The following is a 25,985-nucleotide window of genomic DNA, read 5'->3' as shown; positions in this document are numbered from 1 at the left end:
CCCGGCCCCGCCACCCTCCCGATCCCGCCACCCTCCCGATCCCGCCACCCTCCCGATCCCGCCACCCTCCGATCCCGCCATCCCCCGATCCCGCCACCCTCCGACCCCGCCACCCTCCGACCCCGCCACCCTCCGATCCCGCCACCTTCCGATCCCGCCATCCCCCGACCCCGCCACCCTCCCGACCCCGCCACCCTCCGATCCCGCCACCCTCCCGACCCCGCCACCCTCCCGACCCCGCCACCCTCCGACCCCGCCACCCTCCGATCCCGCCACCCTCCGATCCCGCCACCCTCCCAACCCTGCTCCTCACCCCGTCCCCCTCTGACCCTGCCCGCTCCCCATCCCCCCTCTCACTCTGCCCCCTCCCCGTCACCCTCTCACTCTGCCCCCTCCCCACCCCCCCTCATTCTGCCCCCTCCCCGTCCCCCTCTGACCCTGCTCCTCACCCCGACCCCCCTCTGACACGGCCCCCTCCCCGTCCCCCTCTCACTCTGCCCCCTCCCCGTCCCCCTCTGACCCAGCTCCTCACCCCGTCCCCCTCTGACCCTGCTCCTCACCCCGTCCCCCTCTGACCCTGCTCCTCACCCCGTCCCCCTCTGACCCTGCTCCTCACCCCGACCCCCCTCTGACACGGCCCCCTCCCCGTCCCCCTCTCACTCTGCCCCCTCCCCGTCCCCCTCTCACTCTGCCCCCTCCCCGTCCCCCTCTGACCCTGCTCCTCACCCCGTCCCCCTCTGACCCAGCTCCTCACCCCGTCCCCCTCTGACACGGACCCCTCCCCCCCTCACTCTGCCCCCTCCCCGTCCCCCTCTCACTCTGCCCCCTCCCCGTCCCCCTCTCACCCTGCCCCCCTCCCCGTCCCCCTCTCACCCTGCCCCCCTCCCCGTCCCCCTCTCACCCTGCCCCCCTCCCCCTCTCACTCTGCCCCCTCCCCGTCCCCCTCTCACTCTGCCCCCTCCCCGTCCCCCTCTCACTCTGCCCCCGCCCCCTCTCACTCTGCCCCCGCCCCCTCTCACTCTGCCCCCGCCCCCTCTCACTCTGCCCCCGCCCCCTCTCACTCTGCCCCCGCCCCCTCTCACTCTGCCCCCGCCCCCTCTCACTCCGCCCCCGCCCCCTCTCACTCCGCCCCCGCCCCCTCTCACTCCGCCCCCGCCCCCTCTCACTCCGCCCCCGCCCCCCTCACTCCGCCCCCGCCCCCCCTCACTCCGCCCCCGCCCCCCCTCACTCCGCCCCCGCCCCCCCTCACTCCGCCCCCGCCCCCCCTCACTCCGCCCCCGCCCCCCCTCACTCCGCCCCCGCCCCCCCTCACTCCGCCCCCGCCCCCCCTCACTCCGCCCCCGCCCCCCCTCACTCCGCCCCCGCCCCCCCTCACTCCGCCCCCGCCCCCCCTCACTCCGCCCCCGCCCCCCCTCACTCCGCCCCCGCCCCCCCTCACTCCGCCCCCGCCCCCCCTCACTCCGCCCCCGCCCCCCCTCACTCCGCCCCCGCCCCCCCTCACTCCGCCCCCGCCCCCCCTCACTCCGCCCCCGCCCCCCTCACTCCGCCCCCGCCCCCCCTCACTCCGCCCCCGCCCCCCCTCACTCCGCCCCCGCCCCCCCTCACTCCGCCCCCGCCCCCCCTCACTCCGCCCCCGCCCCCCCTCACTCCGCCCCCGCCCCCCCTCACTCCGCCCCCGCCCCCCCTCACTCCGCCCCCGCCCCCCCTCACTCCGCCCCCGCCCCCCCTCACTCCGCCCCCGCCCCCCCTCACTCCGCCCCCGCCCCCCCTCACTCCGCCCCCGCCCCCCCTCACTCCGCCCCCGCCCCCCCTCACTCCGCCCCCGCCCCCCCTCACTCCGCCCCCGCCCCCCTCACTCCGCCCCCGCCCCCCCTCACTCCGCCCCCGCCCCCCCTCACTCCGCCCCCGCCCCCCCTCACTCCGCCCCCGCCCCCCCTCACTCCGCCCCCGCCCCCCCTCACTCCGCCCCCGCCCCCCTCACTCCGCCCCCGCCCCCCCTCACTCCGCCCCCGCCCCCCCTCACTCCGCCCCCGCCCCCCCTCACTCCGCCCCCGCCCCCCCTCACTCCGCCCCCGCCCCCCCTCACTCCGCCCCCGCCCCCCCTCACTCCGCCCCCGCCCCCCCTCACTCCGCCCCCGCCCCCCCTCACTCCGCCCCCGCCCCCCCTCACTCCGCCCCCGCCCCCCTCACTCCGCCCCCGCCCCCCCTCACTCCGCCCCCGCCCCCCCTCACTCCGCCCCCGCCCCCCTCACTCCGCCCCCGCCCCCCCTCACTCCGCCCCCGCCCCCCCTCACTCCGCCCCCGCCCCCCCTCACTCCGCCCCCGCCCCCCCTCACTCCGCCCCCGCCCCCCCTCACTCCGCCCCCGCCCCCCCTCACTCCGCCCCCGCCCCCCTCACTCCGCCCCCGCCCCCCCTCACTCCGCCCCCGCCCCCCCTCACTCCGCCCCCGCCCCCCCTCACTCCGCCCCCGCCCCCCCTCACTCCGCCCCCGCCCCCCCTCACTCCGCCCCCGCCCCCCCTCACTCCGCCCCCGCCCCCCCTCACTCCGCCCCCGCCCCCCCTCACTCCGCCCCCGCCCCCCCTCACTCCGCCCCCGCCCCCCCTCACTCCGCCCCCGCCCCCCCTCACTCCGCCCCCGCCCCCCCTCACTCCGCCCCCGCCCCCCTCACTCCGCCCCCGCCCCCCCTCACTCCGCCCCCGCCCCCCCTCACTCCGCCCCCGCCCCCCCTCACTCCGCCCCCGCCCCCCCTCACTCCGCCCCCGCCCCCCCTCACTCCGCCCCCGCCCCCCCTCACTCCGCCCCCGCCCCCCCTCACTCCGCCCCCGCCCCCCCTCACTCCGCCCCCGCCCCCCCTCACTCCGCCCCCGCCCCCCCTCACTCCGCCCCCGCCCCCCCTCACTCCGCCCCCGCCCCCCCTCACTCCGCCCCCGCCCCCCCTCACTCCGCCCCCGCCCCCCCCTCACTCCGCCCCCTCCCCCCCTCACTCCGCCCCCTCCCCCCCTCACTCCGCCCCCTCCCCCCCTCACTCCGCCCCCTCCCCCCCTCACTCCGCCCCCTCCCCCCCTCACTCCGCCCCCTCCCCCTCTCACTCCGCCCCCTCCCCCTCTCACTCCGCCCCCTCCCCCTCTCACTCCGCCCCCTCCCCCTCTCACTCCGCCCCCTCCCCCTCTCACTCTGCCCCCTCCCCCTCTCACTCTGCCCCCTCCCCCTCTCACTCTGCCCCCTCCCCCTCTCACTCTGCCCCCTCCCCCTCTCACTCTGCCCCCTCCCCCTCTCACTCTGCCCCCTCCCCCTCTCACTCTGCCCCCTCCCCCTCTCACTCTGCCCCCTCCCCCTCTCACTCTGCCCCCTCTCACTCTGCCCCCTCCCCCTCTCACTCTGCCCCCTCCCCCTCTCACTCTGCCCCCTCCCCGTACCCCTCTGACACGGACCCCTCCCCATCCCCCTCTGACCCTGCCCCCTCCTCATCCCCCTCTGACCCTGCCCCCTCCTCATCCCCGTCTCACTCTGCCCCCTCCCCGTCCCCCTCTCACTCTGCCCCCTCCCCCTCTCACTCTGCCCCCTCCCCGAACCCCTCTGACCCTGCCCTCGCAATCCCCTTCTGAATCTGCCCCCTCCCCGTACCCCTCTCACTTCCCCCACCCCCCGTACCTTCTGAATCTGCCTGTGGGGGGAATCTAGAACGGGGGTGTGGGGGGGTACAGTGTCAGAATAAGGGGGGGGGTCTCTCTCCCATTGAAGATGGGGGTGGGGAGGAATTTCTTCTGTAGGAGGGGGGAATTCTTCCCCCCTCCAGCGAGCAATGGGGGCTGGAGGGAACATTGAATATATTCCAGGGTGAGTTAGAGAGATTTATGACTGACACGGAGGGGGAAGATTATTGGGCGGGGCTGGGGGAGGGAGGGGAGGGGGAGATACTAAAACTGGGCACAGGGGAAGGATTCGGGATCGGACAAAGGTGAGGTAATGCATTTTGGAAGGTCCAATGCATGTAGGAATTATACAGTAAATGGTAGAACCCTTAAGAGTATTGATCGGCAGCGGGATCTGGGCGTACAGGTACACAGGTCACTGAAAGTGGCAACGCAGGTGGAGAAGGTAGTCAAGAAGGCAGACGGCATGCTTGCCTTCATCGGCCGGGGCATTGAGTTTAAAAATTGGCAAGTCATGTTGCAGCTTTATAGAACCTTAGGCCACACTTGGAATATAGTGTTCAATTTTGGTCGCCACACTACCAGAAGGATATGGAGACTTTGGAGAGGGTACAGAAAAGATTTACCAGGATGTTGCCTGGTATGGAGGGCATTAGCTATGAGGAGAGGTTGGAGAAACTTGGTTTGTTCTCACTGGAGCGACGGAGGTTGAGGGGGCGACCTGATAGAAGTCTACAAGATTATGGGGGGCATGGACAGAGTGGATAGTCAGAAGCTTTTCCCCCCAGGGTGGAAGAGTCAATTACTAGGGGGGCACAGGTTTAAGGTGCGAGGGGCAAGGTTTAAAGGAGATGTACGAGGCAAGTTTTTTTACACAGAGGGTGGTGGGTGCCTGGAACCCGCTGCCCGGGGGAGGTGGTGGGAGCAGGTACGATCGCGGCACTTAAGGGGCAACTAGAGGAATACATGAATAGAAACATAGAAAAACTACAGCACAAAACAGGCCCTTCGGCCCCACAAGTTGTGCCGAACACATCCCTACCTTCTAGACCTACCTATAACCCTCCATCCTATTAAGTCCCATGTACTCATCCAGGAGTCTCTTAAAATACCCTATTGAGTTCGCCTCCACCACCACTGACGGCAGCCGATTCCACTCGCCCACCACCCTCTGTGTGAAAAACTTCCCCCTAACATCTTCCCTGTACCTACCCCCCAGCACCCTAAACCTGTGTCCTCTCGTAGCAGCCATTTCCACCCTGGGAAAAAGCCTCTGAGAGTCCACCCGATCTATGCCTCTCAACATCTTATACACCTCTATTAGGTCTCCTCTCATCCTACGTCTCTCCAAGGAGAAAAGACCCGAGCTCCCTCAGCCCGTCCTCATAAGGCATGCCACTCAATCCAGGCAACATCCTTGTAAATCCTCCCACAGCTCCTTTGTCGGTACAGCGACAAATATTTTGGTGCCGCTTCATGGTCTCGTCTAGACCTGGAAATATTTATCAATTTTGCTTCCAGTTTCCACCCCTCTATCACCTTCACATGGTCCAACTCAGACACTGCTTGGCATGTCAGCTACGACTCTCACCAACTTTTACAGATGCCCCAGAGAAAGCATCCTTTCTGGTTGTGTCACAGCTTGGTATGGGGCCCCTGCTCTGCCCAAGACCGCAAGGAACTACAAATGGTTGTGAATGTAGCCCAGTCCCATCACGCAAACCAGCCTCCCATCCATTGACTCTGTCTACACTTCCCGCTGCCTCGGGGAAAAGCAGCCAGCATAATTAAGGACCCCCACGCACCCCGGACATTCTCTCTTCCACCTTCTTCCGTCGGGAAAAAGATACAAAAGTCTGAGGTCACGTACCGACCGACTCAAGAACAGCTTCTTCCCTGCTGCTGTCAGACTTTTGAATGGACCTACCTTATATTAAACTGATCTTACAAGTTTAAGGTGCGAGGGGCAAGGTTTAAAGGAGATGTACGAGACAAGTTTTTTAATCCAGAGGGTGGTGGGTGCCTGGAACTCACTGCTGGGGGGAGGTAGTGGAAGCAGATACGATAGTGACTTTTCAGGGGCGTCTTGACAAGTACATGAATAGGATGGGAATGGAGGGATGCGGTCCCCGGAAGGGTAGGGGGTTTTAGTTCAGTCGGGGGCAGCATGGTCGGTGCAGGCTTGGAGGGCCAAAGGGCCTGTTCCTGTGCTGGACCGTTCTTGGTTAGCATTCCCTCTCCCGACACTGCGCCGCTGGGAGCCTCCTTACCTTCTGAGCTGCTCCTTCTTCTCTTCCTCGCACAGGGCCGGGTCTTGCCGGATTTGATTGGAATTCTCTGTCAGGAAGAATCCAAACGGATGGTGAATGGAAACTGCGGCAAAGTAAGGGGGGAGCGGGAGCGGGAGGAGTGGGAGGGAGTTCTGTGCGGCACAGGACGGATGCCGATTCTGCGCCACGACATTTCAAACGACGGCAAGCGCACCGAGAGAGAGAGATCCAGAGGGGAGGGAAGGAACAGGAGGAGGCCGTTCAGCCCCTCCGTCAGCTGAAACCCCGCGGACCGGTACCCTGAATCATTTATATCGAGCGGGTAGTGGGGGGAATGTGGGGGGAGGGTTGGGGGACTGCGACACGGCACACACCGAGGGAGGAGGGAGAGCGACGCTTAACCCGAATTGCCGCCCAGCGGCCAACCTTTCAAATGAGGCTTCACACTCACGACTGACCCTCAGGCGGGTCAGTTTGTTGGGGTAGGGAGTGCCCCTCTGAGCGCGGGGGGCAAGTGCAGAACCATCGGGCCGTTCTGAAGGGAATTCCAGAAATCTTTTGCGGCAAGGAATAACCAGAAGAGTCGCGGCACAGAAAACAGGCCATCCTTCCCGTCACGTCAGGGCGGCACAGTGGGTTAGCGCTGCTGCCTCACAGCGCCAGGGACCCGGGTTCGATTCCCTGCTCGGGTCACTGTCTGTGTGGAGTCTGCACGTTCTCCCCGTGTCTGCGTGGGTTTCCTCCGGTTTCCTCCCACAGTCCAAAGATGTGCGGGTTAGAGGGATTGGCCATGCTAAATTGTCCCTTAGTGTCCAAAGATGTGCAGGTTAGGTGGATTGGCCGTGCTAAATTGTCCCTTAGTGTCCAAAGATGTGTGGGTTAGGTGGACTGGCCATGCTAAATTGCCCCTTAGTGTCCAAAGCTGTGTAGGTTAGATGGATTGGCCATGCTAAATTGCCCCTTAGTGTCCAAAGATGTGCGGGTTAGATGGATTGGCCATGCTAAATTGCCCCTTAGTGTCCAAAGATGTGCAGGTTAGATGGATTGGCCATGCTAAATTGTCCTTTAGTGTCCAAAGATGTGCGGGTTAGATGGATTGGCCATGCTAAATTGTCCCTTAGTGTCCAAAGATGTGCAGGTTAGATGGATTGGCCATGCTAAATTGTCCTTTAGTGTCCAAAGATGTGCGGGTTAGATGGATTGGCCATGCTAAATTGTCCTTTAGTGTCCAAAGATGTGCGGGTTAGGTGGATTGGCCATGCTAAATTGTCCCTTAGTGTCCAAAGATGTGTGGGTTAGGTGGATTGGCCATGCTAAATTGTCCCTTAGTGCAGGTTAGGGTGGGTTGGCCATGCTAAATTGTCCCTTAGTGTCCAAAGATGTGTGGGTTAGGTGGATTGGCCATGTTAAATTGCCCCTTAGTGTCCAAAGATGTGTGGGTTAGGTGGATTGGCCATGCTAAATTGCCCCTTAGTGTCCAAAGATGTGTAGGTTAGGTGGATTGGCCATGCTAAATTGCCACTTGGTGTCAGGAGGACTCGCTAGGGTAAATGCATGGGGTTATGGGGATAGGGCCTGGGTGAGATTGTGGTCAGTGCAGACTTGATGGGCTGAATGGCCTCCTTCTGCACTGCAGGATTCTAGGATAATATCTAAGATAACGTCCCTCCTGGCTCTCTGAACCAGCAATGCGCTGAGTGCCAGTTCCCTGCCGTGACCCCGTAACCCTGCGCACTTTTCCTTTTTAGAGAACGACACAATCACCTCTCGATGGAACCTGCCTCCTCCGCACCCTCAAGGAGCGAACCCCAGACCCCGTACGCCTCGCCGGTTGAGGAAGTTTCACCTCGCGTCCCCATGGCTGCTTTTGCCAATTATCTGAAGCCGGCTCTGGTTCAGGGCACCTTGGCTGGGGAAGCGTTTCTCTCCATCCACTCATCCCCCCGTGGTTCCGAACATCACGATCAAACCTGGGGATAAACAGCAGGGCTCTGGGGGAATGGCGGGGGAGTGGGGCTAACTGGACGGACCTGTCGAGGAGTGGACACAGACGCGACCCTGGGCTCAGGCAACTCACAGGCAATGCATCTGTTGCACTGACCTTCAAACGTCATCTCCGCAGCTCCAATTTCCGATTTCTCTGTGCTTCCCAGGACGTCTCCCTGAGACGCCACGTAGGGTTCGTCCAGGTTCGGGTCGTCTTCATGTTCAATCAGCCTGGAATAGCAAAGACGGGGAAGGGTGTGAAACGCAGAGATTCCTCAGCAACTGCCCCCATCAATCACCAAATCCGGCAAACCATCACCGGCCCAGAAACCAACTCCAAATCCTCACCCTCCCACAGTGCGGCGCTCCCTCAGCACTGACCCTCCCACAGTGCGGCGCTCCCTGAGCACTGACCCTCCCACAGTGCGGCGCTCCCTCAGCACTGACCCTCCCACAGTGCGGCGCTCCCTCAGCACTGACCCTCCCACAGTGCGGCACTCACTCGGCACAGACCCTCCCACAGTGCGGTGCTCCCTCGGCACTGACCCTCCCACAGTGCGGCGCTCCCTCAGCACTGACCCTCCCACAGTGCGGCGCTCCCTCAGCGCTGACCCTCCCACAGTGCGGCGCTCCCTCGGCACTGACCCTCCCACAGTGCGGCGCTCCCTCGGCACTGACCCTCCCCACAGTGCGGCGCTCCCTCGGCACTGACCCTCCCACAGTGCGGCGCTCCCGCAGCACTGACCCTCCCACAGTGCGGCGCTCCCGCAGCACTGACCCTCCCACAGTGCGGCGCTCCCTCAGCACTGACCCTCCCACAGTGCGGCGCTCCCTCAGCACTGACCCACCCACAGTGCGGCGCTCCCTCAGCACTGACCCACCCACAGTGCGGCGCTCCCTCAGCACTGACCCTCCCACAGTGCGGCGCTCCCTCAGCACTGACCCTCCCACAGTGCGGCGCTCCCTCAGCACTGACCCTCCCACAGTGCGGCGCTCCCTCAGCACTGACCCTCCCACAGTGCGGCGCTCCCTCAGCACTGACCCTCCCACAGTGCGGTGAGTGCCATCTTCTGATTCTGTGGTAGGAATCAAACCCACAGCCTCCTTATCCAAGAAGCCAGAGCCATGGGTGGCAGACAGATGAAAGCCTGTTTCACCCCAGGACACAAACCACACTGGGACTCTCCGATTCAGTGCATTGGGAATCTCCCACAGACGCCACCGAAAGCTACATTAACCTCCCCACCACCCCCCACCCCCGACCCCCGACTGAGCGGAGAGCACGATCCATACCAGTCCATGGCTTTCTCGATTCCTTGATGTCCAGACAGTGCCAAGGCCTTCTCTCTGGGGAGAGAGAGAGAAAACACCTTTCAAACACAACAGCACCTCCTCCAGCCCCTACCCCCCCTCCCTATCTCTGCAACCTCCCCCAGCCCCTACACCCCCCTCCCTATCTCTGTAACCGCCTCCAGCCCCTACACCCCCCTCCCTATCTCTGTAACCTCCTCCAGCCCCTACACCCCCTCCCTATCTCTGTAACCTCCTCCAGTACCTACACCCCCTCCCTATCTCTGTAACCTCCTCCAGCCCCTACACCCCCTCCCTATCTCGGTAACCTCCTCCAGCCCCTACACCCCCTCCCTATCTCTGTAACCTCCTCCAGCCCCTACACCCCCTCCCGATCTCTGTAATCTCCTCCAGCCCCTACATCCCCTCCCTATCTCTGTAACCTCCTCCAGCCCCTACACCCCCTCCCTATCTCTGTAACCTCCTCCAGCCCCTACACCCCCTCCCTATCTCTGTAACCTCCTCCAGCCCCTACACCCCCTCCCTATCTCTGTAACCTCCTCCAGCCCCTACACCCCCTCCCTATCTCTGTAACCTCCTCCAGTACCTACACCCCCTCCCTATCTCTGTAACCTCCTCCAGCCCCTACACCCCCTCCCTATCTCTGTAACCTCCTCCAGTACCTACACCCCCTCCCTATCTCTGTAACCTCCTCCAGCCCCTACACCCCCTCCCTATCTCTGTAACCTCCTCCAGCCCCTACACCCCCTCCCTATCTCTGTAACCTCCTCCAGCCCCTACACCCCCTCCCTATCTCTGTAACCTCCTCCAGCCCCTACACCCCCTCCCGATCTCTGTAATCTCCTCCAGCCCCTACATCCCCTCCCTATCTCTGTAACCTCCTCCAGCCCCTACACTCCCCTCCCTATCTCTGTAACTGCCTCCAGTCCCTACAACCCCTCCCTATCTCTGTAACCTCCTCCAGCCCCTACACCCCCCCTCCCCATCTCTGTAACCTCCTCCAGCCCCCTACACTCCTCCCTTTCTCTGCAACCTCCTCCAGCCCCTCCCTATCTGTAACCTCCTCCATCCCCGACACCCCCTCCCTACCACTGTAATCTCCTCCAGCCCCTACAGCCCCTCACTATCTCTGTAACCCCCTCCAGCCCCTACACCCTCTCCCTATCTCTGTAACCTCCTCCAGCCCCTACACCTTCCTCCCTATCTCTGCAACATTTTCCAGCCCGACACTCCCCTTCCTATCTCAGTAACCTTCTCCAGCCCCTACCCTTCCTCCCTATCTGTGCAACCTCCTCCAGCCCCTACACCCCTCCCTATCTCTGCAACCTGCCCCAGCCCCTACACCCACCTCCCGATCTCTGTAACCTCCTCCAGCCCCTAGATCCCCTCCCTATCTCTGTAACCTCCTCCAGCCCCTACAACCCCCACCCTATCTCTGTAACCTTCTCCAGCCCCTACACCTCCTCCCTATCTCTGTAACCTCCTCCAGCCCTTACACCCCCTCCCTATCTCTGCAACCTCCTCCAACCCCTACACCCCTCCCTATCTCTGCAACCTCCTCCAGCCCCTACACCGTCCTCCCTATCTCTGTAACCTCCGCCAGCCCCCTACACTCCCCTTCCTACCTCTGTAACGTTCACTAGCCCCTACACCTCCTCCCTATCTCTGTAACCTCCTCCAGCCCCTACACCCCCTCCCTATCCCTGTAACCTCCTCCAGCCCCTACACCCCCTCCCTATCTCTGTAACCTCAAATACCTACACCCCCTCCCTATCTCTGTAACCTCCACCAGCCCCTACACCTCCTCCCTATCTCTGTAACCGCCTCCAGCCCCTACACCCCCTCCCTATCTCTGTAACCTCCTCCAGCCCCTACACCCCCCCACCCTATCTCTGTAACCTCCTCCAGCCCCCTACACTCCCCTCCCTATCTCTGCAACCTCCTCCAGCCCCTCCCTATCTGTAACCTCCTCCAGCCCCTTCACCCCCTCCCTATCTCTGCAACCTCCTCCAGCCCCTCCCTATCTGTAACCTCCTCCAGCCCCTACACCCACCCCCATCTCTGTAACCTCCTCCAGCCCCTAGATCTCCTCCCTATCTCTGTAACCTCCTCCAGCCCCTAGATCCTCTCCCTATCTCTGTAACCTCCTCCAGCCCCTACACCCGCCCCCATCTCTGTAACCTCCTCCAGCCCCTAGATCCCCTCCCTATCTCTGTAACCTCCTCCAGCCCCTACAATCTCTCCCTATCTCTGTAACCTCCTCCAGCCCCTACACCCGCCCCCATCTCTGTAACCTCCTCCAGCCCCTAGATCCCCTCCCTATCTCTGTAACCTCCTCCAGCCCCTACAACCTCTCCCTATCTATTACCTCCTCCAGCCCCCACACCCTCTCCCTATCTCTGTAACCTCCTCCAGCCCCTACAACCCCCACCCTATCTCTGTAACCTTCTCCAGCCCCTACACCTCCTCCCTATCTCTGTAACCTCCTCCAGCCCTTACACCCCCTCCCTATCTCTGCAACCTCCTCCAACCCCTACACCCCTCCCTATCTCTGCAACCTCCTCCAGCCCCTACACCGTCCTCCCTATCTCTGTAACCTCCGCCAGCCCCCTACACTCCCCTTCCTACCTCTGTAACCTTCACTAGCCCCTACACCTCCTCCCTATCTCTGTAACCTCCTCCAGCCCCTACACCCCCTCCCTATCTCTGTAACCTCCTCCAACCCCTACACCCCCTCCCTATCTCTGTAACCTCCTCAAATACCTACACCCCCTCCCTATCTCTGTAACCTCCTCCAGCCCCTACACCCCCCTCCCTATCTCTGTAACCTCCTCCAGTCCCCTACACCCCCTCCCTATCTCTGTAACCTCCACCAGCCCCTACACCTACTCCCTATCTCTGTAACCGCCTCCAGCCCCTACACCCCCTCCCTATCTCTGTAACCTCCTCCAGCCCCTACACCCCCCCACCCTATCTCTGTAACCTCCTCCAGCCCCCTACACTCCCCTCCCTATCTCTGCAACCTCCTCCAGCCCCTCTCTATCTGTAACCTCCTCCAGCCCCTTCACCCCCTCCCTATCTCTGCAACCTCCTCCAGCCCCTCCCTATCTGTAACCTCCTCCAGCCCCTACACCCACCCCCATCTCTGTAACCTCCTCCAGCCCCTAGATCCTCTCCCTATCTCTGTAACCTCCTCCAGCCCCTACACCCGCCCCCATCTCTGTAACCTCCTCCAGCCCCTAGATCCCCTCCCTATCTCTGTAACCTCCTCCAGCCCCTACAACCTCTCCCTATCTCTGTAACCTCCTCCAGCCCCTACACCCGCCCCCATCTCTGTAACCTCCTCCAGTCCCTGCACCCCCTCCCTATCTCTGTAACCTGGTCCAGCCCCTATACCCCTCACTATCTCTGTAACGTCCTCCAGCCCCTACACCCCCTCCCTATCCCTGTAACCTCCTCCAGCCCCTACACCCTCCCTATCTCTGTAACCTTCTCCAGCCCCTACCACCCTCCGAGGTCTCTGCGCTCCTCCAATTCCGGCCTCTTGAGCATCCCCCGATTCCCAGCGCTCCGCCATTGGCGGCCGTGCCTTCAGCTGCCTGGGGCTAAGCTCCGGAATTCCCTCCCTAAACCTCTCCACCTCCCTCTCTCTCTACCCTCCCCCTTTAATACGCTGCTTAAAACTAACCTCTGACAGAAGGGGAGACTCACCTGTACTAATATGAGATTTAACATCAAATTGTGTCTGATGGATGCTCCCATGAAACAGCTCAGGCATGTTGTACTGCATTGTGTGGTTATTCTAATAAACCCAGGGTAAGAAGCCTTCATCAATGTGTCTCCACCAACCTACTGTTGAACAATTTATTCTGTGCGTGTTTGAGAATCTCAATGACGAGACAGAGTACAGGAATGAGATAGAGAATCTGGTGAACTGGTGCAGCAACAATAATCTCTCCCTCAATGTCAACAAAACGAAGGAGATTGTCATCGACTTCAGGAAGCGTAAAGGAGAACATGCCCCTGTCTACATCAACGGGGACGGAGTAGAAAGGGTCGAGAGCTTCAAGTTTCTAGCTGTTCAGATCACCAACAACCTGTCCTGGTCCCCCCCATGCCGACACTATAGTTAAGAAAGCCCCACCAACGCCTCTACTTTCTCAGGAGGCGAAGAAAATTTGGCATGTCCGCTACGACTCTCAACACCACAGAAAGCATCCTTTCCAGATGTATCACAGCTTGGTCTGGGGCTCCTGCTCTGCCCAAGACCACAAGGAACTACAACGGGTTGTGAACAAAGCCCAGCCCATCACTCAAACCAGCCTCCCATCCATTGACTCTGTCTACACTTCCCGCTGCCTCGGGGAAAAGCAGCCAGCATAATCTAGGACCCCACGCACCCCCCGGACATTCTCTCTTCCACCTTCTTCCGTCGGGAAAAAGATACAAAAGTCTGAGGTCACGTACCGACCGACTCAAGAACAGCTTCTTCCCTGCTGCTGTCAGACTTTTGAATGGACCTACCTCGCATTCAGTTGATCTTTCTCTGCACCCTAGCTATGACTGTAACACTGCATTCTGCACTCTCTCCTTTCCTTCTCTATGAACGGTATGCTTTGTCCGTACAGCGCGCAAGAAACAATACTTTTCACCGTATGCTTATATATGTGATGTGGAGTTGCCGGTGTTGAACTGGGGTAAACACAGTAAGAAGTCTCACAACACCAGGTTAAAGTCCAACAGGTTTATTTGGTAGCACAAGCCACAAGCTTTTGGAGCGCTGCCCCTTCATCAGGTGAGGGGGAGTTCTGTTCACAAACAGGGTGGGAGTTGCGGATGATGTGACATGAACCCAGGATCCCGGTTGGGGTCGTCCTCGTGTGCGGAACTTGGCTATCATTATTTTGTAAATTGAGTTTGTGTCTCTATATGCCCTGTTTGTGAACAGAACTTCCACTTACCTGATGAAGAGGGAGCGCTCCGAAGGCTTGGGGCTTTTGCCACCAAGTAAACCTGTTGGACTTTAACCTGGTGTTGTGAGACTTCTTACTGTGCTTATATATGTGACAATAATAAGTCAAATCAGATCAAAACAGAGTGAGCCATCGGGGCAAAATGATTGGAACGCACCTTCCTTTCTTGTCAAAACATCCCCCCCCTCCAGCTTCCCCCCAACCCTCCCCAGCCAGTACTCACGCCCTGTTCCGGGAGAATCCCATCTCCATCATCGTCTCCAGGGCTGTCATTTCAGCCATCGCCCTCACTCCGGGAATAGGAAAACACCAGCGGATATTCTGGGAAGCAAAGACAACGTTGACAGCTCAAATGCTCCAAATTCACAGACTCACCCAGCACAGGAGACCATTCAGCCCACCCTCCCTGTGCTAGTTATTTGAAAGAATAGTTCCCCTTTTCCCGATTCTATTCAATCTGTGTCCCTCCCTTCTGGTTACCCACCCTCCTGACACTGGAAACACTTTGTCCTTATTCACTCTATTTAGCATGGCCGATCCACCTAACCTACACATCTTTGGACACTAAGGGGCAATTTAGCATGGCCAATCCACCTAACCTACACATCTTTGGACACTAAGGGGCAATTTAGCATGGCCAATCCACCTAACCTACACATCTTTGGACACTAAGGGGCAATTTAGCACGGCCGATCCACCTAACCTACACATCTTTGGACACTAAGGGGCAATTTAGCATGGCCAATCCACCTAACCTTCACATCTTTGGACACTAAGGAGCAATTTAGCACGGCCGATCCACCTAACCCGCAATTATTTGGACACTAAGGAGCAATTTAGCATGGCCAATCCACCCAACCTGCACATCTTCAGACTGTGGGAGGAAACCAGAGCACCCGGAGGAAACCCACTCAGCCGCGGGGCGAATATGCAAACTCTACACAGTCACCCAAGGCTGGATTAAACCTAGGTCCCTGGAACTGTGAGACAGCGGTCTAACTGTACCACTCCTATTTATTAACTTCAAAAGTAATTCAGCGCACCACACGCATAGAACAGAGCAGACGGCAGGTTTTGGGATACATCTTGTTGCGAGCGAGAGCGAGATTGGTTGAGAGGATGCAGGGTGAAACCATCCTGTCTCCAGCTCTAGCCCCTTCTACCTGAAGGGTTTCATCACCCTCTGCGCACCGCCACCCCCCCGCCACCAAACATTCCCTCACACTGCAAGGAAGCCAGTTCTCACTGCGATCGCCCATCCAACCAGCCTTCGATCAATGTCCAGCCTGCAGCCCCTGACGTCCAAAGCGCCAAGGCCAACCTCGCCACCGAGGTTCAACGATTCACCCAGGCACTGGGAACCCCAGGGAAAGAGGAAGGCAGGGTGGGGGTGGAGAGTGGGGTGCAGATCTCCCTGCGCCCCTCACCAACACCCCACCCACCCGCCCCCTTGTCACACCCTCATCTCACCTCAGCATGGAGAGAGTTTGATGGAGGGGGGAGGGGGTGGTGGGTGGGAGGCGAGGATTGGCACAGTCTCGCCAGCCCCAACCCCGAGGGACTGGCACCTCTTCGGGGAGGGCCAAAATCGACACAAAGGGGCCGAATGGCCTCAGAGTGTGCTAGAAGTTTCCCACCTTCCTGCAAAGCGGGGGCCATTAATGAGACTACAACGGTTATTTTCAAGTGTAATTACTGTAAATGTGAAGATTTTGAAGGCAATTTGATCACAGAAATTTCCTTTAGGGCCACGGCAAAGGGATAATTGACACGTTGGGAGGTTTTTAATGCCTCTTGCCTGGAAAGGGGGGTTTTTTAATGACTCTAAGCTTCCCCCCCTGCCTGAAAAAGGAACAAAGATGGGCAGGAATCTGATTTTAATGGAGATAATTCTATATCATGGTTATAAATTACCAAAATGCCCCCTAATGATGGGGATAACTTGGCTCCAAGTGTCTGGGTTGTTGTCCCTCTGGGCTGCTGCTGTTGTGTGTGTTCTCAATTCACCCTGGTCCGGGCCTACCTGCAAGCACTGAAGCCTCGGTCTTTCCTGAGGCCGGCGGCCGGGTGGAGGTGCGCCCGCGGCGGGACACGGGGTTCAGAATGCTCCCGGGGTCGGAACCGGAGCTGGGGCTGGTTTCATCACTGGGTTGGGAGGGTGAGGAAGTGTGTTTGGGGTGGCGCTGAGGGGTTGGATCCGCTCTCTGCCTCTCACAACCGGGGGCCGCAGTGACAACGCTCCTACCCACCCAGCACTAGCGGCACCGCCGACTGACAGTCCGCCTGGAGCCGCTGGGGGAAAGGGACAGGGCGAGGCTGTCAATCAACCGCCTGGGCGGGGTCTGGGGGCCTGTCAATCAGCTAAGTGGGCGTGTTCGGCCGGGCTCCTCCAATCACCGGCGATATGGGGCGGGGCTGGGCCCCCAGGAGGCGGGGTGAAGGAGAGGCTGTCAATCAAACTAGTGGGCGTGGACTCACACAGCTCCGCCCACCCGACACAAACTTGTCCCAAGGGGCGGGGCCAGACAGCTGTCCATCAACCCAGTGGCCGTCGCCCCCCCACGCAGCTGTCAATCACCAGTGGTAGGGCGGGACCACATGACGCTAAGGGCCGCCCCTACCAATCAAATCAGTCAGTGACCCCACCCCCAACTGGGCGGGGCCACACATGTCAATCAGATCCGACAACTAGCCCCGCCCCCTCTGCTGTCAATCACTGGAGGAGGGCGGGGCCGGGCTGCCTGTCAATCAAACCCAAGGGTAATGTCGCCGGCCTCGGAATCCTTCCAGCCGGAGCCAAGGGTTCAAATCCCAGCCGGGCCTCTGGTAAAATTTAAATTCAATTCATAAAAATAACAGCCACTCTCAGTAATGGCGACCTTGAAACTCTTTTCCATGTTGTAATATGTTTTTAATTAAAAACCAGTGAAACATTCGTCAAATTAAAACGTGTCCTGCCATCCAGTCTTGGTTCCACTTTTGCTTTGAGCAGAGTACCGGTGCACAGCTCTGATGTCCTCAAGATTTATTCTGATTGGAACACATTCCTCGACTTAATAAATGGGGGAGGTGATGGTCCTCCCCTAAATGCGGCACGGTAGCACAGTGGTTAGCACTGCTGCTTCACAGCTCCAGGGTCCCGGGTTCGATTCCCAGCTCGGGTCACTGTCTGTGTGGAGTTTGCACATTCTCCTCGTGTCTGCGTGGGTTTCCTCCGGGTGCTCCGGTTTCCTCCCACAGTCCAAAGATGTGCGGGTTAGGTTGATTGGCCAGGTTTAAAATTGCCCCTTAGAGTCCTGGGATGTGTAGATTAGCGGGTAAATATGTGGGGGTAGGGCCTGGGTGGGATTGTGGTCGGTGCAGACTCGATGGGCCGAATGGCCTCCTTCTGCACTGTAGGGTTTCTATGATTTCTAAGTGGTATTATCGCTTGACTTTTAATCCAGAAATTCAGCTAATGTTTTGGGGACCCGGGTTTAAATCCCGCCACGGCAGATGGTGGAATTTGAATTCAATAAAAAAATCTGGAAATAAGAATCTACTGATGACCATGAAACCATTGTCGGAAAAACCCATCTGGTTCACTAATGTCCTTTAGGGAAGGAAATCTGCCGTCCTTACCTGGTCTGGCCTACATTAAGGAGAATCCTAAGGCATTTTATACATATGCTAGGAACAAGAGGGTTGTGAGGGAAAGAATCGGACCTCTCAGGGACAAAGAAGGGTAATTATGCTTAGAACCAAAGGAAGTAGGTGAGATCCTAAACGAATACTTTGCATCAGTATTCACAAAGGAGAGGGACATGTTGACTGGTATTGTCTCAGAGAGATGTGTTGACCCGTTAGAAAAAATCGCAATTACAAGGGAGGAAGTGTTAGGTTTTTCAGGAAACATTAAGACAGACAAATCCCCAGGGTCAGATGGCATCTATCCTAGACTCCTCAGGGAGGCAAGAGATGAAATTGCTGGGCCTCTAACAGAAATCTTTGTCTCTTCACTGGACACAGGTGAGGTCATGATGTGGAGATGCCGACGTTGGACTGGGGTGAACACAGTAAGAGTTTTAACAACACCAGGTTAAAGTCCAACAGGTTTATTTGGTAGCAAATACCATTAGCTTTCGGAGCGCTGCTCCTTCGTAGATGGAGTGGAAATGTGCTCTCAAACAGGGCACATTTTGTGTCTCTGTGCCCTGTTTGAGAGCACATTTCCACTCCATCTGACGAAGGAGCAGCGCTCCGAAAGCGAATGGTATTTGCTACCAAATAAACCTGTTAGACTTTAACCTGGTGTTGTTAAAACTCTCACAGGTGAGGTCCCAGAGGATTGGAGGATAGCAAATGTGGTCCCGTTATTTAAGAAGGGTAGCAAGGATAACCCGGGTAATTATAGGCCGGTGAGCTTGACGTCCATGGTAGGGAAGTTGTTGGAGAAGATTCTTAGAGATAGGATATATGCGCATTTAGAACTGAATAATCTCATTAGCGATAGACAGCATGGTTTTGTACGAGGGAGGTCATGCCTCACAAATTTGGTCGAGTTTTTTGAGGAGGTGACAAAAACGATTGACAAGGGAAGGGCCGTGGATGTCGTCGATATGGATTTTAGTAAAGCGTTTGACAAGGTCCCTCATGGCAGGCTGGTGCAAAAGGTTAAATCTCACAGGATAAAAGGTGAGCTAGCTAGATGGGTGGAGAACTGGCTTAGCCATAGAAGACAGAGGGTAGCAGTGGAGGGGTCTTTTTCCGGTTGGAGGTCTGTGACTAGTGGTGTTCCGCAGGGCTCTGTACTGGGACCTCTGCTGTTTGTGATATATATAAATGATTTGGAGGAAGATGTAGCTGGTGTGATCAGTAAGTTTGCGGGCGACACAGAGATTGCTGGAGTTGCGGATAGTGATGAACATTGTCAGAGAATACAGCAGGATATAGATAGGCTGGAACATTGGGCGGAGAAATGGCTGATGGAATTTAATCCAGATAAATGCGAAGTGATGCATTTCGGTAGATCTAATGTAAAGGGGAGCTATACAATAAATGGCAGAACCATCAGGAGTATGGACTCACAGAGGGATCTGGGCGTACAAGTCCACAGATCCTTAAAGGTAGCAGCACAGGTGGAGAGGGTGGTGAAGAAGGCATATGGCATGCTTGCCTTTATTGGACGGGACATAGAATATAAAAGTTGGCATATGATGTTGCAGCTGTATAGAACGTTGGCTAGGCCACATTTGGAATACTGCGTCCAGTTCTGGTCGCCACACTACCAGAAGGATGTGGAGGCTTTAGAGAGAGTGCAGAGAAGGTTTACCAGGATGTTGCCTGGTATGGAGGGTCTTAGCTATGAGGAGAGATTGGGTAAACTGGGGTTGTTCTCCCTGGAAAGACGGAGGATGAGGGGTGCCCTAATAGAGCTGTATAAAATTATGAAGGGCATAGATAGGGTGAACAGTGGGAAGCTTTTTCCCAGGTTGGAGGTGACGAACACAAGGGGTCACGGGTTCAAGGTGAGGGGGGGGCAAGGTTCAACACAGATGTCAGGGGGACGTATTTTACACAGAGGGTGGTGGGGGCCTGGAATGCGCTGCCGGGCAAGGTGATTGAGGCGGACACGCTGGGATCGTTTAAGACTTATCTAGATGGCCACATGAACAGACTGGGAACAGAGGGATACAAACAAATGGTCTAGTTGGGCACATGAGCGGCGCAGGCTTGGAGGGCCGAAGGGCCTGTTCCTGTGCTGTATTGTTCTTTGTTCTTTGTTCTTACATGTGACTCCAGAGCCACAGCAATGTGCTTGGCTCTGTACTGATCCTCCCACAGTGCAGCGCTCCCTCAGTGCCGACACTCTGACAGTGCGGCACTCCCTCAGCACTGACCCTCCCACAGTGCGGTGCTCCCTCAGCACTGACCCTCCCACAGTGCAGCGCTCCCTCAGCACTGACCCTCCCACAGTGCGGCGCTCCCTCAGCACTGACCCTCCCACAGTGCGGCGCTCCCTCGGCACTGAGCCTCCCACAGTGCAGCGCTCCCTCAGCACTGACCCTCCCACAGTGCGGCACTCCCTCAGCACTGACCCTCCCACAGTGCGGCACTCCCTCAGCACTGACCGTCCCACAGTGCGGCGCTCCCTCAGCACTGATCCTCCCACAGTGCGACGCTCCCTCAGCACTGACCCTCCCACAGTGCGGCACTCCCTCAGCACTGACCCTCGCACAGTGCGGCGATCCCTCAGCACTGACCCTCCCACAGTGTGGCGCTCCCTCAGCACTGACCCTCCCACAGTGCAGCACTCCCTCAGCACTGACCCTCCCACAGTGCGGTGCTCCCTCAGCACTGACTCTCCACAAAGCGGCGCTCTCTCAGCACTGACCCTCCAACAGTGCAGCACCCCCTCAGCACTGACCCTCCCACAGTGCGGCGCTCCCTCAGCACTGACCCTCCCACAGTGCGGCACTCCCTCGGCACTGACCCTCCCACAGTGCAGCGCTCCCTCAGCACTGACCCTCCCACAGTGCGGCATTCCCTCAGCACTGACCCTCCCACAGTGCGGCGCTCCCTCAGCACTGACCCTCCCACAGTGCGGCACTCCCTCAGCACTGACCCTCCCACAGTGCAGCACTCCCTCAGCACTGACCCTCCCACAGTGCGGTGCTCCCTCAGCACTGACCCTCCCACCGTGCGGCGCTCCCTCAGCACTGACCCTCCCACAGTGCGGCATTCCCTCAGCACTGACCCTCCCACAGTGCGGCGCTCCCTCAGCACTGACCCTCCCACAGTGCGGCACCCCCTCAGCACTGACCCTCCCACAGTGCGGCGCTCCCTCAGCACTGACCCTCCCACAGTGCAGCACTCCCTCGGCACTGACCCTCCCACAGTGCGGTGCTCCCTCAGCACTGACTCTCCCACAAAGCGGCGCTCCCTCGGCACTGACCCTCCCACAGTGCGGCACCCCCTCAGCACTGACCCTCCCACAGTGCGGCGCTCCCTCAACACTGACCCTCCCACAGTGCGGCACTCCCTCAGCACTGACCCTCCCACAGTACGGCGCTCCCTCAACACTGACCCTCCCACAGTGCGGCGCTCCCTCAGCACTGACCCTCCCACAGTGCGGCGCTCCCTCAGCACTGATGCTGCCAGAATTTCCAACCTGGATGTTTTTCTTTCAAGAGTGGGGTTCAAGCCCACAATCCCGCTGCCCCCCAGATGAGAGGGAGCTGGGCGTGCTAATCCACTGAGTAATGGCCAGGGATTGAACTGAACTGGACAAACCAAAGTAGAACGTACAGGGTAAATGGTAGGACTCTGAAGAGTGCAGTTGATCAGAGGGATCTGGGAATACAGGTACAGAATTCCCTAGAAGTGACGTCACAGGTGGATAGGGTCGTAAAGAGTGCCTTTGGTACATTGGCCTTTATAAATCGGAGTATCGAGTATAAAAGTTGGAGTGTTATGGTAAGGTTATATAAGGCATTGGTGAGGCCGAATTTGGAGTATTGTGTACAGTTTTGGTCACCTAGTTACAGGAAGGATGTAAATAAGATTGAAAGAGTGCAGAGAAGGTTCACAAGGATGTTGCCGGGACTTGAGAAGCTGAGTTACAGAGAGAGATTGAATAGGTTGGGACTTTATCCCTTGGAGCGTAGAAGATTGAGGGGAGATTTGATAGAGGTGTATAAGATTTTGATGGGTATAGATAGAGTGAATGCAAGCAGGCTTTTTCCGCTGAGGCTAGGGGAGAAAAAAACCAGAGGGCATGGGTTAAGGGTGAAAGGAGAAAAGTTTAAAGGGAATATTAGGGGGGGCTTCTTCACGCAGAGAGTGGTGGGAGTGTGGAATGAGCTGCCGGATAAAGTGGTAAATGCGGGGTCACTTTTAACATTTAAGAAAAACTTGGACGGGTTCATAGATGAGAGGGGTGTGGAGGGATATGGTCCAAGTGCAGGTCAGTGGGACTAGGGATAAAATGGTTCGGCACAGACAAGAAGGGCCAAAAGGCCTGTTTCTGAGCTGTAATTTTCTATGGTTCAATGGTTCTATGGGGCACTCTTGGCGTATGGAAGAGGTGGGGTGTTCTCCTGACGTTATCAGGCCCTGGGCTGTAATGGAGCCCGTACCCCAGTTGAATCATGGAAACATAGAGAAGAGGTACAAGAGTAGGCCATTCAGCCCTTCGACCCTACACCACCATTCAGTGTGATCGTGGCCAATCATGCACTCTCAAGTATCCCACTCCCACTTTCTCTCCACCCCCGCTTGATCCCTTTACCACAAGGGCCACGTCCAGCTCCCTCTAGCGTTCTGGCCCCAACAGCTTGCTGTAGTTGAGAATTAAGGGCAGGCGATGGCCTAGTGGTATTATCGCCAGACTGTTAATCCAGAAACTCAGCTAATGTTCTGGGGGACCCGGGTTCGAATCCCGCCACGGCAGATGGTGGAATTTGAATTCAATTTAAAAAAAATCTGGAATTAATCATAGAATCCCTACAGCGCAGAAAGAGGCCATTCGGCCCATCGAGTTTGCACCGACCACAATCCCATCCAGGCCCTACCCCCATATCCCGACATCTTTACCCGCTAATCCCTCTAACCTACACATGTCAGGACACTAAGGGGCAATTTTAGCATGGCCAATCAACCTAACCCGCACATCTTTGGACTGTGGGAGGAAACCGGAGCACCCGGAGGAAACCCACGCAGACACGAGGAGAATGTGCAAACTCCACACAGACAGCGGCCCAAGCCGGGAATCGAACCCGGGTCCCTGGAGCGGTGAAGCAGCAGTGCTAACCCACTGTGCCACCGTGCCGCCTTAAGAATGTACTGATGACCCATTGTCGGAAAAACCCATCTGGGTGGCACGGTGGCCCAGTGGGTTAGCACAGCTGCCTCACAGCGCCAGGGACCCGGGTTCGATTCCCGGCTTGGGTCACTGTCTGTGCGGAGTCTGCACGTTCTCCCCCCCGTGTCTGCGTGGGTTTCCTCCGGGTGCTCCGGTTTCCTCCCACAGTCTGAAAGACGTGCTGGTTAAGGTGCATTGACCCGAACAGGCGCCGGAGTGTGGGCGACTAGGGGAATTTCACTGTAACTTCATTGCAGTGTTAATGTAAGTCTTACTTGTGACTAATAAATAAACTTTAATTAATGTCCGTTAGGGAAGGAAATCTACCGTCCTTACCCCGGTCTGGCCTGCATGTGACTCCAGAGCCACAGCCAATGTGGTTGACTCTCAACTGCCCTCCAAGGGCAACTAGGGATGGGCAATAAATGCTGGCCCAGCCAGCGATGCCCATGTCCCACCGATGAATTAAAAAAAGAATTCCACAGGTTCACAACTCTCTGACTGAAGAAGTTCTTCCTCAGCTCAGTCCTGAATGCCTTACCTCTTATTCTTAGACTGTGAGCCCTAGTTCTGGACTTCCCCAACACTGGGAACATTCTTCCTGCATCTAGCCTGTCCTGTCCCATCAGGATTTTATATGTTTCTATGAGATCCCCTCTCATTCTTCTGCATTCCAGTGAAGTACAAACCCAGCCGATCCAGTCTCTCTTAATGTGTCAGTCCTGCCATTCCAGGAATCAGTCTGGTGAACCTTCTCTGGATTCCCTCAATAGCAAGGATTTGATTTGATTTATTATTGTCACATGCATTGGGATACAGTGAAAAGTATTGTTTCTTGCGCGCTCTACAGACAAAGCATGCCGTTCATAGAGAAGCTGTGATACAACCAGAAAGAATGCTTTCTATGGGGCATCGGTAAAAGTTGGTGAGAGTCGTAGCGGACATGCCAAATTTCCTTAGTCTTCTCAGAAAGTAGAGGCGTTGGTGGGGCTTTCGTAACTATCGTGTCGGCGTGGAGGGGGAGAAGTACAGGTCCTTCCTCAGGCCAGGACTGCAGGCAATTTTGACCCCAGTTGTGGCCATGTCAAAGGGACTTGGAACATAAGCAGCTGAGGTCACACAATGGTTTCCATTGCGATTCTGGGTGTTAAGAATGTTTGAATATACACAGAGCAACCAAGGCACACGCTGGTTTGGGAAAAACAAAAAAGATTAAAGCAGAGACTGGAAGCAGAGCCCCAGAAGGAGACAGGACATCGTTGGCCGCCTTCACTGACCAACATGGTAAATCGACCTTGATATCTTTTCTCAATGAGGGAAGGCCCAGATAACTTACCTGCAGGATTCCAATTCATTCACCACACCTTAACCTAGCGTGATGCCCCAGGGGCTAAATCAAGGCGAACCTTGTGTTCGGGAAGGTGCTGGAGAGGGTTCGGAGAGTCAGAGAGGACCAACCCATCCTGGATCAGGATTTTTGCCCTTGTGACCGGCCCACCTCTGCTGGGGAAATGGCCCCCATCACACATCCACCCCACCAAATTCTTAACAAATGGAGAGGGGAGAGAGAGCGGGGGGGGGAGAGGGAGAGGGAGGGAGGGAGAGAGAGAGAGGTTGGGTGGGAGGGGGAAGAAAGAAACAGAAAGGAGGGGAGAGGGAGAGGAAAAGAGAGAGTGGGAGAGGCAGAGAGAGAGGGAGAAAGGGAGAGAGAGTGTGGGCGGAGAGAGGGAGAGGGAGGGAGGGAGAGAGAGAGAGGTTGGGTGGGGGGGGAAGAAAGAAACAGAAAGGAGGGGAGAGGGAGAGGAAAAGAGAGAGTGGGAGAGGCAGAGAGAGAGGGAGAAAGGGAGAGAGAGTGTGGGGGGAGAGAGGGAGAGGGAGGGAGGGAGAGAGAGAGAGGTTGGGTGGGGGGGGGAAGAAAGAAACAGAAAGGAGGGGAGAGGGAGAGGAAAAGAGAGAGTGGGAGAGGCAGAGAGAGAGGGAGAAAGGGAGAGAGAGTGTGGGCGGAGAGAGGGAGAGAGTCGGGGAGAAAGAGTGAGTGGCAGAGGGAGAGGGAAAGAGAGAGAGAGGGGGTGAGGTCCGGAGAGCAATAGAGAGGGGGAGAGAGAGTGAGATAGAGAGGGGGAGAAAGAGAGAGAGGGAGAGTGTGCAGGGGAGAAGGAGTGAGTCAGGAAGAGAGAGAGAGAGGGGATAGGGAGAGAGAGAGAGAGGAGAGGGAGAGAAGGAGAGAAGGAGAGAGAGAGGGAGAGAGAGACAGAAAAGGGGGGAGAGGGAGCAAGGGAGAGGGAGAGAAAGAGAGGGGACAGAGAAAAAGAGAGACAGAGAAAGAGACAGAGAGTGAGAGAGACAGAGAGAGAGAGAGAGACAGAGAGTGAGACAGAGAGAAAGAGAGAGATAGGCAGAGAGAAAGGGGGAGATACAGAGAGGGAGAGAGAAAGGTGGAGAGGTTTAGGGGCCCCCCAGGCAGCTGAAGGCACGGCCGCCAATGGCGGAGCGATGGGAATCGGGGGATGCTCAAGAGGCCGGAATTGGAGGAGCGCAGAGGTCTCGGAGGGTTGTAGGGACTGGAGGAGGTTACAGAGATAGGGAGGGGATGTAGGGGCTGGAGGAGGTTACAGAGATAGGGAGGGGTTGTGGGGGCTGGAGGGGGTTACAGAGATAGGGAGGGGGTGTAGGGGCTGGAGGAGGTTACAGAGATAGGGAGGGGGTGTAGGGGCTGGAGGAGGTTACAGAGATAGGGAGGGGGTGTGGGGGCTGGAGGGGGTTACAGAGATAGGGAGGGGATGTAGGGGCTGGAGGGGGTTACAGAGATAGGGAGGGGATGTAGGGGCTGGAGGAGGTTACAGAGATAGGGAGGGGGTGTAGGGGCTGGAGGAGGTTACAGAGATAGGGAGGGGGTGTAGGGGCTGGAGGAGGTTACAGAGATAGGGAGGGGGTGTGGGGACTGGAGG

At 58.1% G+C, this 25,985-nt stretch overlaps 1 protein-coding gene across 2 annotated transcripts; it reads right to left on the bottom strand.

Annotated features, from left to right (window-relative positions):
• Window positions 1–5,903: 5,903 nt before the first annotated feature.
• ubxn1 (UBX domain protein 1) lies at window positions 5,904–16,500 on the bottom strand. Of its 2 annotated transcripts, none has more exons than XM_078208251.1 (5): window positions 16,219–16,500; window positions 14,419–14,516; window positions 9,205–9,258; window positions 8,027–8,142; window positions 5,904–5,992 (listed from the first exon to the last, which is right to left on the bottom strand). In XM_078208251.1, the coding sequence occupies exons 2-5, from the start codon at window positions 14,475–14,477 to the stop codon at window positions 5,922–5,924; spliced, it is 300 nt and encodes a 99-aa protein (XP_078064377.1). In that variant the 5' UTR covers window positions 14,478–14,516; window positions 16,219–16,500; the 3' UTR covers window positions 5,904–5,921. The 2 variants fall into 2 exon arrangements, with proteins under 2 accessions (XP_078064377.1, XP_078064378.1); XM_078208252.1 differs by having other exon boundaries at window positions 16,110–16,471.
• Between the last annotated feature and the right edge of the window lie 9,485 nt (window positions 16,501–25,985).

Source organism: Mustelus asterias, unplaced genomic scaffold (genome assembly GCF_964213995.1).
Source record: "Mustelus asterias unplaced genomic scaffold, sMusAst1.hap1.1 HAP1_SCAFFOLD_3388, whole genome shotgun sequence".
Lineage (NCBI taxonomy): Eukaryota > Metazoa > Chordata > Chondrichthyes > Carcharhiniformes > Triakidae > Mustelus > Mustelus asterias.
This window is presented reverse-complemented; position numbering and strand designations above follow the sequence as displayed.